Here is a 15,891-nt window from a genome sequence, read left to right on the forward strand (position 1 = left end):
AAGACTGTTTTTTGTAAAGTACAAATATGATGACGAGGACAGGTTGGTAAACACACACACACACACACACGCACACACACACACACACACACACACACACATATATATATATATATATATATATATATATATATATATATATATATATATATATATATATATAATCATTGTTCTATAGGTGGATTGTACTGTCCATACATGTCATTACATGTTGAATCATTCTTCTATAGGTGGACTGTACTGTCCATGCAAATCATCACATTTTGGATCATTGTTCTGTAGGTGGATGGTACTGTCCATACATATTATCACGTGGTGAATCATTGTTCAATATGTGGATTGTACTGTCCATACATATCATCACATTTTGGATCATTGTTATATAGGTGGATGGTACTGTCCATACATATTATCACGTGGTGAATCATTATTCTATTTGGTGGATTGTACTGTCGACATATCATCACCTGTTGAATCATTGTTAATCACATATTCGATCACTGTTCTATAGTTTGACTGTTCTGTCTATACATATCATCACATGTTGAATTATGCTTTAGGTGGACTGTTCTGTCGATACAGTAAGCTGTGTACGACTGGGTGTACAATACTATCCCACATTCAAAGTGTTTAGAAACGGTGAAGCAGAGGATTATACCGGCCGATTTATCGCAGGTAGGAGGCAGAATGTGTTACCGTTTCTCTTATTTTGCTGATTTTAATCCGTGTAGTATTTGGGCATTTGTATCCCTAAAACTATTTAAAGACTGTTTAAATAGAAGCTTCAATGCATAAAATAAGTATTTTACCAAATTAATATTGTCAAGCTATGAAAGGGTATATTTGAAACTGCAGTAATTAACTTACTGTCAACAAAATCTAATAAGAACAAATTTTGTTCAATTGATAAGCGCAATTTTTTCATATTTATGCAATATGTCTTTATGTGACCTCCAATTTTAGAGATTTATCTATAGGAAAGATTTGGTTTTGCTATTTCCGCTTTTTATGCATATATGCTTATGGGAATTTCCCAAGAGTATTTCAATATAAAATGTTCGAACATACCGTTTAATCATTGGTAAAATACTGGACTAAGGACATATTGAACTCTAATCAAAAAGCCCTACTCTTATAAACTTCCAGTCTGTTAAACATTTTCTTTAACATAATTTGGTTAGAATATGTTTGTTCACAATTTGTTTCCATCATTTTTTATGAATAAGTCATTACATTTAGAAGTTTATGAATTAGTCACACAAATATCGATATACCCATCTCGTGGGGTCAAGTCTCTGCTCGGCCAACGTGGGAATGTAAGACGTCCTACCAATAGCTTCTCGTGGTCCGGTGGTTCTGCTTAGGGTTTTCCTGGGTTCTTTCTCCACCAAATATACTAGCGCCATATATAACATATAATGTTCTGAACAATGGCGTTAATGCAGACAGATTTACCAACAACAATTTTATGTCACATGGCAGATTATTCATTGGTTGAATGTGATCCTCTTGTTTGGTAATTTATAACTCCCTTGTTTTCTGCAGATGTATTAGATTTGCAGTATATTTTATCTGCGCATTATCTATAAACTGCAAAGTTGTTCTAACTGTATTGTATTGGATAATTACTATATTTTATATCTGCATACAGTTATGCATATTAATTTGCATTTTTCGGTTAGTTTTTTATATTCCTTCATTACATGCTATTGTAAAGTAACATTGCGTATTGTACTTGACCTTGTCCGAAATTGAGTTCATTTATGCTTGACCTTTATCTGGAACATAACTAATACATAGCTAAATAAATACTATTATATGCATTGGTTTAAAATCAGAATTATTACTGTGAGAAATAAATGTTTATTTGGGCATGGGTCTAGGTTTTGAAAATTGTTTAGTGCATAGTCAAATTTCTGGTTCTTAATAATTACTAATAGTTTTTTTTTGTTAACATCAGGATCATTTTAGAAGCTTATTTTCCATCAGGTAATAGTTTTTTTTTAGAGAATGATAATTGTGACCTGAGGTCAAGCAGAGAACAATATAATCTTGTAACTGAGATGATTTTTCAGTCCTGGTTTAAGATCTAGCACCTTCAAATTGTATCATATGTTGTGTCCAGTATTTCATTTTTGGGCTGGAATTCTATTTCTTCAAAGTGTTTAATTCAAGTGATTATTTTCTCCGGAAATACAAAAGACAGTGAGTAAAATGTATCGTGAATTCAAACCTGGAATTATATTACTGTGTTCAACAACAGACTGGTGGCACATCTTGACTCTACGAGCTACCAGACACACATTATCACCATCAGCTTCTATTTAATTTGGACTTCTACTAAAATTTGTTTATGACTTTAATTTATTAGGACTCGGTATCTGTGCTGTATGATTATTTAGGATTTAATTCGTAATACCGCATGTTCCTAGTTATTACATTTTTTATTTTATATTCTAGGAAATAAAGTATTTGTAGAATTTTACAAAGCTGTTGCTTTTCACTATTTTATGTTACCTATTTTAAGAGCATAGACTCGTAACAATACTTTAATAATTTTTCGTGTTCAAGAAAAACACTTTACATATTATTGGATCGTTAGATTGTCGTCCGATTATAGTCAATTTGCAAATATTTTTACAGCCATTTAATTTCAGCATATCAAAAAATGTTGCAATAGTGTTTCAAACAAAGTTTTATTTTCAGATGATATTGTGAGCAGCATTGGAAACATGGCTGATTCCACATCATTAGAACTGAAAACTGTTGAGGTTGTCGAGAAATTATTGGCACATGACGGTTATTCTGTGATAGGTATGTATATAGTTGGTATCTGTGTGAGTAAATTTCACCTATATTGAAACAACAACACGTGCTATATCGGCGACTGTTAACTGTGTCAAGTTCTAGATGACCACCGTTGGCTACCTATATTTTATTCGCCCTCCATCAGGTGGAATGATTATATTATGATCTTTTTAGTCTGTGCATTATACATTCTTTTGAGTAATTAATTTTGTGTTTGCAGAATAATCTCACTGGCTTATTTATGGACATTGGGGCACTACAAAATCCTTCGAACTAGTGATCAATGGTTTAAGTGTCAAGGTAATTTTGACTTAAATACGCAAAATGGTTCCCGCACAATAACACGTGCCTAATTTCACATACATGGATAAATCTTTTTCATGCTTCCACATACAGTAAGAATGAAGCTGTTGAATTTGGGATCAAAATCTCAAGCGTAACGGTCATTGTGACAAGCAGAAGTAAATTGGTTTCAGCTATACAACATTAGATTTTTATACAGATATAGCTATTGAACATGGGCCAGATGTACATAGTGTACCTTCCAAGATACGCTTGTTATCTATGAATACGGAAGGTGCATAGAGTTACAGACGCTGTTTATCCCTAAATACGTTAGGCTGTTTAAGTTTGCTTGTGAGACAGTTTTACGTGCACAATTGATCGTCAGAGAAGAGGTAACCGCACCCTATTCATCAGCAAAAAATGCAACATAGCACATCACAACGAATATTACATGCTTGACATTGGACCGGCGAGATATTAATGAACATGTTTGACAGTGATATTATTGGTTCGTGGTACATATGTTTAAGTGTTTGAGTAACGGTTATTATCTTCAAGGTCGTACATTTTTTTCTATCATTGCTTAGAGTTACTTGCATCAAGATATTATAATGGGGAGTTTATAGCAGTGCCAACATTACCAACATGACACATTATGTCTTCTTAAATATAATTCAAGTCAGCAACAGCAAGTTATATTTATAAAGATTTAGGTCATGCTGAAATGTCAAAGTAAGGCATTTCTTATTAACATCACAATGGCTCCATAGTATATATATCCTATTAACACGGTTATGTTTCTCTTATTACTAACGTAAACCAAGGATATCTCTTCTTAAAAATAATACTCATATTCTGCTGGCTAACACACATCTACAATTTCAGTCAATTCAATGGATTTGTTTTCTTCTGTATTTATTATATCTGATGCACACATGTAATAGACTAATGATTTCTTTAACGTATACTTTTCTAAGCAGAGGAATCGTCCATAATTAAGGTATTTAGCATTTTATGCAGCCTGTTTGTTGCATATGTTTATCTTAAAATATGTAAACATATGCATGCAGTAACAGGCCAAGTAAAACCCACAGTCACTGAAATGTTTAAGATTGAATATGTCTTGTTCTTTAAATTTTATATTGCAGGTTTCTTCTACGATAGCGAGAGTGAATTGGCAAAGGCATACCGGAAGGTAGCGGATGCTTTAAGGCAGGAAATCGTCATTGCCTATACCACAGAGCAAGCTATCAGAGACAAGTATAATTATAACGAGTAAGTGTATAATTTTCCACTAAATGATAATTTAACACTTTTGTCTTCAATAAACATCTACCTGTGGATTTATTTATTGTGCATCATAGAGCCTATGAAGTATAAATTTATAAGTGCAAAATTACACAATTATATCGGTCCACATAGAGCAAGGAGGTATTTAATTAAATTGCAAGCATAGCTGATCAAGCTCAATTTGGTTGCATTACAGGTCCTGCTATACGTATATACTGAATCACTGCAAGCCGTCAGTCTCGCCTCTCAAATAACTAACCTGGTACTTTCAGTTTTCTTTCAAACTTAGAGAGTCATGTTGATGTCTACATTCCAGTGGATCACAAACAGTTCTTTGTTGGTCATTTAAGGTATAGGACAAAAAACGAAATTCATTACAGTGCACTCGGTAATAAAGACACTGGAAAATCTAAAATGTTACCAGGGTGTAATTATAGTCAAACTTATTTTTCTAATGAATTTGTAGTTCTTTTTTTTTTTAAAAAAAAAAAAAGATTTCCTGCCCACTGATGGATTTCTTTTATCCTTCTTCAAATACGTCACACGATCATAATACCTAAAGCGATCTACTACCATCTCGCTAATCCAGATAACTCAGGCTACAACGTTCGTCTAATATACAAAAAGTAATCTGCTCAAGTAGGTGGCATTTAGACTAGTGCCAAATCGTATAAACTTCGATTACTGCTTCGCTCAAGCTCTCTACAGATGGAGGCTTCAGAATCGCCATACAAGTATTTTGAAAGTTTGCGACCGTAAAGTAAGTTGCAGGAGCGTTCTCTTCCAAGCGAAATATACTCTATGTATACATTTCCAATTTTTCCTTTCTTTCTTTGCTTGAAAACAATCTATCTGGCATTTCAGTTTTATCACTTTACCGTCCTCGCACACTTGTTTCGGTTTAGAAACATATGCTCACCATCCAATACACTTGTTTTCGAACGTGATACACCAGATGAGAGAACTGGAGAATCGCCACATCATGATTGCTCCGCTCAAGTGGGAAAATTTAAGTCTGAACGAACTCATCAATATAGCAGCCGAAATTCAAAGGAAAATATATATTTCCTCATCCACTAAGGAAAGAGATTGATTCCTATCCATATTTGCTTAATTGACATATCAGGATTATATTAAACCAGACCTAACGATAAAATGGTTCTCGTATCAAGTGGCGGAGAAACTCGATAGAGCATCGTGACAGGACACACTAGCACAAGCTAAAGGTACCATGATTGACTAATTTTGTAAATAGATAAACGTAGCAGGCAATAAGGTCCGGGGCTAGTGAGACGAAGGTATGATATTTGCAATTTACTTGGAGTCAATAGATCCGCCTGTGTCCTGTCCCAGAGGGAACATATGCGAATGAATCCCAATGACTAATTGACCATTCTGCTTGTATTCGTTGATTCATCGTGGACAACGTGTCTACTAATACCTGTGGTCGGCCTGGACTATGACGAACTTGTCCTTGGATTTATCATTTAAGACATCGGTTTAGAAGTTTTCAAAGAAGAACGCAAAGCTATGGTACCTTGTTCCCCTTACCTGCTGAGATTTGTCGTGACAGTGGAGAGGTCGCACTGAATAAGAATACTCTTAAAGTAGGTTATCTTGCCAACAAAGCAATCCTTTCCATGTGACTTTAATATCGGGGATATCGGTTTCAAATATACGATCCAGAGCGAGCTAATATCCACTGGCCTTATATAATGATGGAAGGAAAGTACTCACATTTCGCTGTGTTTGTCTCCATACAAAGTGTGAGCTCGAAGATTGTACCAGCAAAGTATCACCTGACGTAAGCCAAGAAAGGTTCTCCAATTTCTGAAATGTGGCCTCATATGCTTTGTTTGTTCCAATGAAGAATTAACAAAGTTTCGGCTGCCATTCAGACTAAATTATCGTTCTTTTAATAGTCGCATAAATAGGCTATGTAGAACGGTGATGTAAGCTGCTGACCACGAAATATTCTCAGGCACAGAGACAGTTTACAGAATAATCAACTATCCTATGTATCGGGTCCGTAATAGGATCTGGTCACAAGGGTACAAACGGGCCATATAGTGAAATGAAACCGTTATGGTTCCATTATGCATGTCTTCACCAAATGGATACGTACACTTACTGAACACGTGATATTGAATCATTTAGACTGTGTTCGGTATTGACCGTGATCGATCTATATTTTATAGTATGGAGAGAAATTGTGGTGAACAATCCTTTTATTTGTGCTGTTATCCAAAATGATTCTGGAAAACCTAACTTTTAACTTAGTTAATCTTTAGAAGTGCTTCCCTTTGAAGCGTCCATATTAAGCTAATAATGTGGCACAACTGGTCACAAAGCCCAAATGGGTTCATTTGTGGCACAATTGGTAGACTGAGTCCTAAGATTGCCAGTGCGCTAACGTAGAGACTGCGTTAGGAATGATGATGCACGTAAGCGGGCCCAAAATTCAACATAATAGACCGGATCGCCGTGGTTATTGAGTTCGTGCAGTCTGATTCAGATTGCAAAATCCGAAAATGATGGAAAAGGGTCATTGTATCTTCTTTAACACTCTCAAATTGTTTATGTTGTGAGCGGGTTATAGGATATATACTCGACAAAACCGGTACCAACTGCATCGTACAGGACTGTATATGAGGTACTTCCGAGGGATTCACCATGTCTATGGCTGATGTTTGTCTGTAATGCTCTCCAGGTCAACCATACAACCCGACGGCGTCAGTTGTCGAGTGCGGGTGGTCTTTGCTGATCAGTATGATAAAGATTTAAAACACGAGTCTTTTCATGATTGCACAGACAAGTGCGGCACTAGCTAGGCTGATAACTATTTTGAAGAATGGCGCCATTACGCTTGGTCCAAGATTAAGCTTAAGCGCTCTCTTTTCATGTTTCTATTCCTGTATGCATGGTCGACACGACCCTGAAAACAGTAGTAGGGAGAATAATAAATGCTTTAGAGATAAGCTGTTATCGAATGATCCAGAAAATCTCACACTTAGAATACGTCTCTGATGAGAGGCGTACGTTAGAATCAAAGATGCAATTTAACCCAATGAAGGACGGCTCACCACCGTAAAAAAACACAGACTAAGATGGTACGTTTACGTCTCAAACACAATCCAACAGGGCACATTGAAAGTAAAGAGATACATGCAGAAGAAGGGACAGGAAGATTACACCAAATAGTAGACAAGCATGAATTTTGCATAGTCCCAAAGAGTATTGGAGAACCGATCAAAATGGAGAGAGGTTGTCCAAAAAGTATCAACGGTGCCCTTCGACCAGCCAGGTTACAGGTGAAATGAAAACTATGTATAACAACAAATGATGGTATTTTGGACCAATATGTTTACGGAGATGGAGAATGACAGTAAAAGTGTTGGCAACGTGCTGAAAAAAGTCTTCCGGTTGTACCACCAGAGTTTCACTCAATTAACTGTCGGAAGGCAGAGCCCTCTCTTGTCAGTCAGATATATATCAAAGAGGATTGAGCTTGTAAGCATACTTCGTGGTGTATATGTGAAAGTCGCAACTATGACGTCTCTTTTGCAATCATATATAAAACGGGAAAATATTCTCTTCAGGAGCGGCGCACCAAGTTAGAGAAACGTGCTCAAGGGAATGTGATCATTAAGTGAATATTCCTTTTGAGTGCAAAGACATGATAACCCGGTGACTCTATATCCTGTGTGTCCTGATGAACTAAACCATCACCAGGTGCATTGAGTAACCTGTGGCTGATTCGTGAATATGCCTTACGTTGTGGTGTAGGCAAAATGCACAAAGACCTTTCGTCATTTGTCGTAAATGGTAAGATCGATTGTGGTATTAGTGATCCACGAAAATGCATACATTACGTGGTTTTGCAAACTGGAAACAGAGCATTCGTCTGGTGACTTCATAGTGCGAACTGATGACGTCTTTGTCCCTCAACGTTACTCCTGCGCCTTCCACTTTACCTTCGGTACATCATCCCACTGATTTTCTGTACCTACAACAACTTTAGATTGGCAGCCAGAGCAAGCTACATATGTAGAGTGGGTGTCTGTACCGTGTTTCCAGCGTTTACATAGATTGCATTCATTCATATCCATGGTCTAAATCTGTACTACAAAATAAAGCGGACATAATATGAACGGGTAGTGCGGGACACATGGTGCCCTCTGAACTCAGCGTACGTGCAGAGTTGCATCCGATAGCAATTACTTTTATAATGGTGTGTGTTGCCGCCAATACAGTTAGAATATTGGTGCGTCGCCATTGATACTTACGATGTGGACCTTAAAAACATTAATTATAATAAACGTTACCTGCAAGAACGGCCAGGTGACTGGATATGGAAGGAAAAGCACCGATGCGTCGCTTAAAGTAACTATGAAATCTACATTTTAGCAAAACGTTGTATAGAGAACTTGCCGTTGTGTATTGAACAGCGTCGGAAACCATGAACCAATATGACCGAGTTTAGTTTCTTATTGCACTCGCAATACATGCACATAAATGTACTAAAGCGAGTAGATTTATACCTGCGAAGTCGACACTATAATATTAATTGCATTATAATATAACCCTGTTTGAAACGTCAAATGACGTCCTAAACGGGTAAAATCAGTAAAGCATCACGTATTTAACTATAAAGCGCAGGTTTGTCTTGTGTATGGCTATAATTCTTACCTTGAATCTTTGGCTTCCATTGAATATTTAGGAAAATATTTCTTTCGCCTGCATTATCACTTGTTGAGACATTCTTTAACTTGCAAATTCGAACAGCCCATTACACTGTTTAACTGACTACTCTTTTTTCAGTAACATTGTATTGTTCCAGCCAAAGATTTACCAAAGTGAGTTTGAAAACCCTGTCAGGATGTATAAGGGTGCTGCAAATGTGCAAAAGATTACAGCTTGGATTCAAAAGCAAAGGTATTCAGGTGTTTAATCATCACTTTATTAGCAAAAACAACATCTCTCATAGACATTACAGAGTTTTTGATCACAAAATGGGCACACAAGTCAAGCAACATCATAAGTATGATTGATAAGAGATGCAAGACAATTGTCAATGCCATTTCTATAGGTGTTTTCTCACTTTCGTGCACACTCAAACTCATCCATTGGATTATCATTATTATGCATGTCATATTCAAAATGTAGTTCTAATATGTTTTTGAGGTACAACACAAATATAATGGATTTTGCCTTATTGTGGACATAGCTTATGTCAGTTTCTCGTTTTATTTTCGAAAATAGAAACCATCCATGACTATAAAATTAAAGTAGAAATGTACATTTTATTTATGTTATTTATCATGTACGAAAGACTTAATATAAACTGCTCTCGAGTACGTACTCCGTTAAGGGAATTTGTACCTACTCGTTTAAGGGGCGCGCGTACCTAGTCCTTAAGGGTTGAGGTATAGCTCTCTATCTGTAAAGAAATTACAATTTGTTTGGGAGGGGGTACAATTTCTTATTTTGAATTTTTATCAGATTAATGTTGCTCCCTTATAGTTAAGAAAATTTGTTTTAATCTTTACGATTATATTTTTTTTATTCGTTTATTGGCTTTATGATATCAGAAAACTATTATCTTCCAAGACTGTTGCGCAATCCGGTTTTTTTAAAATTCCTTATTTCTGTTTTTGTTGATTGTGCCGGTGTCGCCGGTACTTCTTGGGTATCATGTTTTTTTATTGGTGCTAGTTGGTATTAGTGAAGAACCCAATGGGTATTTACCCTTCTTTCCTTCTCCTAATTTAATATTTTTATTCATTATTTTATTTTTAATTCTTTGATCCTGCTAGTTTCTTTACAGTTTCCTTAACGGCATTGTCCTTGATATTTTGTCTTCTGCCATATTTCTTACTCTTCTTTTTTTTTTCATTTTATTCTTTTGCTTTCGTTTCTTCTGCTATTATGACAGCTTTCGTACCCTTCCTTCTCTATCTTCTTGTTCTGCTTTATCTGCATTTTCCATTGCGTTCTTTTCCAGTCAATTGTGTCTACAGTATGGGAAGCTTACATACACGTTTTTTGGGTTTAAATGCACACGCAAGAGAAAATGTTTTAAAATGGATTCAACAGGAAACATAGAGTAAAGAACTTAGAAATACATACTTAGCAAACATATTTTACATACTTAGATGGTAGATTGTTTTGACAGGAATCACGGCTAATTACAGTCCTTGAGTCCTAAAAACTGAAATGCTAATAGTTATACCCAAATGATATATGTGTATGAGTTTGTGTGTGTGAATGTGCATTTGTTAGAATGGCATGTTGTGTAATGATATTCATGTTTCTCTGTTGTTTCTGTTTGTGTATATCAAGATCGGCGGACAATCTAAAACGTTTTAGGTATGAATAGCATTATTTATAATTAACATGAGAGCAATATATTCTTTAATCAAACAATCCCCGCATTTACCCATTAAAAATGGACACCTAATGGATCCAGATCGGCTAGCACATTGCATCAACAAAATATTTTACAAAGCATAAACAATCATTTGACCCGGGATTCATTTTATTCACCAACTGTCGGTAAATCGAGGTTAGATCTAATTCTATTTATGATACTCAAACAATGTTAATATCTTTATCGAAGTCTAAGATATTGGAAAGGCATTCTCGGGAATCCAAGTGTTGTCGATGAACTTGTGACACACTAAATACATAACAAGCTTAAAATGCTTCGCTATCTGATGAGATGGAAAACTATCCAATTCACAATTGGCTAAAACATGCTAAATGTTGAAATTAATCCAACGCCTGAAGAAAACGAATCATTGCAAGTGATAAAGATCCTAATATAATTCATATGACCCGATCTGACACTGGACTCGGTCCTACATGAGTCACTTATTTACAGATCATACATACCAATAAGGTGAAATGCTCGTTCTCAATGGGTTATTGATTTTACTTGGTACAGACAGATAGTCCTACATACGAATGGCTGCACCTGTTAAAGATACACGTGCCAAAGGTTGATTCGGAATGAACTGGATTGGCAAACGTTAGCTACCCAGAAATGGTGAAAAGAAAGCAATGTCAGATTTCATTTTTACACTATTACGCACGTAAATCTTTTTATTCTTAGCGAACTTCCTCAGTTTTGACGAAATGTCCAATCTTTCTTCAATGAAAACCATTTATCTTATATTTCAAGGCTTTTATGTTATTTATATTTTGTTTTCTTCTGATCTATTTCACATTCTTGAACCTCGTGTATATATTTTAATTCATATGATAAATTTCACGTTTTAGTACTTTATGTTTCAATTTTCCTTTGAAGATTTATTTTATCTCAACTTTAGACGAAGCAATCACTCTTGAAAATTAAGTAGATATCGTCAGAAAATCTACACATTGGATGCTGCTTGGAAATGGCATGGCTCAGACCAGTCAGCAAGAATCGAAAATAGCATCAATATTGTCCCGTAGACTTCAAAATTACCTTGATGGGGTTTATGTCATCAACATTATTATTGAAAAGATATGAAAATGTATGTGTAACTTACATTATTGTGAACTAAATCCAAAAGTGTCTTAAAGGTTCTAACATCTGTACCAATGAATAGAATGTTCCGAATCAATTCCATGTACGGAATGTGCTGATGCTGCAACAATCTTGATGACACTAGCCAAAATGTCTCCGAATGAATTCACAACAGACAAAATATAAATATATAAAACTCATGTAATGCATTATAATTAATATGGTAACATCATTTCCTCTGAGACCTATGTGTTCTTTATGGTTTATGGTTTTATCCCATTTACTCCTTTATGGACAGGGCTATTGTCCCAGGCAAGCTCAGTAAGCATTATCTTTTATGATGCACTTACTCTAGTTCATTTACTTCTTGCAGCCTTGGTCTTTGCTCTGAGCGTACTGAGAAAAATGCTGAAAAGTTTACGAAACCTCTTGTTGTGGTATATTTTGATGTGAATTTCCATCAGAACGAAAATGATACAATCTATTGGAGAAACAGGTGTGTATAAATGTTTGTTCGCTGTCTATAATGCTATTGCTCATATACTTTGGAGTGTTTAAGCAACAAAATGTTTAAAGTCTGTAACGTTATTGTTAAAGCCAATATTAGATCATGGATTGTTTTTACAAAATATTTGAGTAGTTAGACAATCTTCCTTAGGCATTGATGTTTCTCCCTGAACGAAATTAAAGTACCTTATTTTTTATATCATCATTATCTTAATTTACAATCTACGACCAGGGACATAACTGAAGAACAGAACATATGTCTACATACATAAATACATACATACATATCAAAATAAATATCCATTGTTTATAACTTGCAATTAATTTATTACAACATTCAAACAGGTCTAAAATATAACTGACTTTACCATCATCATATTTGTACTTTTGAACTTCTGACCATATAAGTAATTTCAAAAAGGTTTTAAAATGTTTTTTTCTGGACTTAAAGGGTACTGAAAGTGGCCAAGGAGTTCCAGGATGCAGGTAAAGAGGTTACTTTTGCCATCAGCAACCACAAAATGTGGGTCCATGAGCTTGGGACGTTTGGACTCACCGAACTTCAAGACAACAGACCGGTGTTTACTCCCAGAGATAAACCAGTTGTTACTGCTAGAGATACAAGGGAGAGAAAATATGTCATGTCTGATGAATTTTCGTAAGCATTTTACTCACTATGAGAACCTGATTTTGAGTCTAAAGGTAGAATTGTACGATTGGTTGAGTTAATACAGCTGAACACTGATGATCCAGACATTTAATTTGCAGATCATTTAGTCGTATGAACGTCCATACACCTACGCTAATGTCTATATAATTAGTTGCCTCGACAATGTTTGTAAATTTAGATAATGTTAGTGACAGAGTAACACGTGTAGCTTACATAGGCAAACAGCTAGGTACCTGCTCAAGGACACATAATAGTAGTCAAACGCATTCTTTCAGTTGAGCAAAACAAAAAAGGACTTGACAATGGTATCTTAGTTATATCTTTATTTAGGGCTCTGCATCAAAACCCGAAATCTTGATAGTAATATCTATTCATGTCCCTCCATCTGCCCATTTCGTCACACTTATTTGACCGTGCATAACTTAACCGACTTGCAAATAAATGGGTGTCGTTTAGTAAGTGAATTGTCGATGATACTTAGATGTCCCTTTTAACGATCTTACATTGTAATGTTCGATTATGACAGAGCTATTGCACTTTTTTAACCAAATTTAAATCTTCACTAAAGAAGATCCTTGTAACCTGCATAGCTCATGAACATTAATATACTATGACGCAGCTTGATGTGTAGGGTCTCTCATTTCCAGAGATGTGGTTTTTAATTGGTTTATCTCTCACCTCTATTTTGCGTATAGTTATGGCTGTGAAACTTAACCTTAATATGTTTATATTCGTCGCGTGTGCGTTTAACATGAATTATTTCAGTAATGGGTAAAATATTTTAGAATTCCATTACACATACATTTAAATTGCAAATATTTACTTTATTTAGGATCCTCATACATTCATATTCCTTTGGAAGGTACTTATTTACACGCCCCGAGATGTACATACGGCAGATCATTATTAAAGAATGTGGACGTGTTTGGACGATATCATCCGAAAGGTGTGATCACTAACATCCATATTTGATGTCGGGCGTTCTGATTTCACTGGGAAAGCGATGCATGTTGATAAACAAGTTCGAAGTTTCTATATTGTGACCATTAAACTCGACATGCCCTTTTCCTGATTCAGTTTAGTCCATGGCTAACATTGTAAAAGCCCATATCAATAGATAATGCTCGTCTGGAAGTTTCTTAACTTCAACTAATGCGCAGAGCATTCATTAATCAGGACTAAGCTGACATTAGTTAAACGAATTTAGTATTATTTTTTAAAACAACATTTAATTAAGATGAGTATGCATGATATTTACTACAGATAATGCTATTTGGTATGAATACTGTTTATAGAATGTGCTTAGATGATGTTATTTGGTATAGATATTGTCTAAATAGTTTTAATGGGTTTTGACATAGTTTGGACTTAATATGCCTTTCTCTAGGTAAATTGTGTGTTCAGGTGGAAACTCAAAATAATTCATACAATAAGCATATCTCAAGAACAATTAGAACTATTTTCGTGCAATTCGGAAATAATATTGTTATTTAGATCTGTAAGTGGTCTTATGAGATCTGTATTGACTATATCATTTTGAAAACGTTATGACCCTGTGAATCAACTTCATATTTTCGGAGGGGATCTGTTGCTTTAATTAGCATGGCTCATGAACCATGGAGCATATTTCAATGCAATTTTATGTGAACATAGCTCTTCGAACCGTGATGCACTAATGGCTAGTAGTTCTTGTTTCTCTTTGAGATCATTATTGAAAAGCCATTTTGTCAACATTTTCAAAATTATTATTCAAATTTTATTTGACTTTTCTAAAATAGTACCTGATTTCATGAGCATGTTAGTCTCATATCTAATTATCGAGAGATATTTCTCCATTTGGCAGCTAAATCTCCTTGAACAATGTAAGAGCCTCTGTTAAGTCGTTTAGACAGTCATGTAATTTCTACATCAGTATCCATACTGACTTCGAACTGAGGTATATTATCCAAATGATGGCCAAAGCCTGCATCCTGATTAGCTAGTGTTACTCTCATGACTGTATTGACAGAACTATATGTAATTAGAATGCATTACGTGAAACGTCTATGTGTAACATATACATATTTGCAGTTTATAAAAATATCAGCATTTTCTGCTGAACTTCTAAGAGCTAGTTGACACGTTTAAACGAATTGCTTGCACATTTAGCATTCTACACAAAGTCACCTAAGGCTATATTTATTTGAATGATTGATACCTGCCAGGGTGTTCACTTAGAGCTGCTATAGAAAAGGAATGTTCGTTGAATTGATAGCTCAAGAATCACTCCAATATATGTTGTTTGTATTGCTGATCTTCAGTAATAGTAGTAGTAATGTTATTACCATTATTATTGCTATGATTATTATTATCATTATTATTATTATTACAGAGAGGATAATCTAGAGAAGTTTGTAAACGACCTGCTGGAAGACAAATTAGAACAATTCTTGATATCGGAGCCTATCCCTGCTTCAAATGATGAACCTGTCAAGGTACAAAGCAAAACAAACTACAAATCATTCTCGGTACTCGAAAATCATATTGCGTTTCTTACAGGTGTAGATTACATTATTTATACTGAACTCCAAAGTTTCACATGTTGAATTTCCAACTGCATCAGCTGTTATATGCTCATACGTCTCGAGCAAACAATGTCTAACTTTCGATATATATGACATGGTGTTAGTATTACGTAATAACAGCAGGGCTGCAAAACTTTCACTGAGCACTATGACACAATACCTTTTTCAACTTATCACCCATACAAAACGAGATTCTCATGACTGCATGGTTACGAATCCAGTTTTCATACACTATACGGTATACAATGGGATTT

At 35.2% G+C, this 15,891-nt stretch overlaps 1 protein-coding gene across 1 annotated transcript in view; it reads left to right on the forward strand.

Moving 5' to 3' along the window:
- The first annotated feature begins 2,732 nt into the window (after positions 1-2,732).
- Positions 2,733-15,891, forward strand: part of LOC149802109 (protein disulfide-isomerase A3-like) — a 72,727-nt gene continuing 59,568 nt past the window's right edge. Inside the window, exons 1-5 of the mRNA XM_089956894.1 lie at positions 2,733-2,814; positions 4,242-4,368; positions 12,270-12,392; positions 12,855-13,061; positions 15,445-15,547. Coding sequence (XP_089813020.1) covers positions 2,733-2,814; positions 4,242-4,368; positions 12,270-12,392; positions 12,855-13,061; positions 15,445-15,547 — 642 coding nt within the window. The remainder of the gene's footprint in view (positions 2,815-4,241; positions 4,369-12,269; positions 12,393-12,854; positions 13,062-15,444; positions 15,548-15,891) is intronic.

This window comes from Sinohyriopsis cumingii, chromosome 4, assembly GCF_028554795.1.
Source record: "Sinohyriopsis cumingii isolate HCF-2022 chromosome 4, ASM2855479v2, whole genome shotgun sequence".
Taxonomy (NCBI): domain Eukaryota; kingdom Metazoa; phylum Mollusca; class Bivalvia; order Unionida; family Unionidae; genus Sinohyriopsis; species Sinohyriopsis cumingii.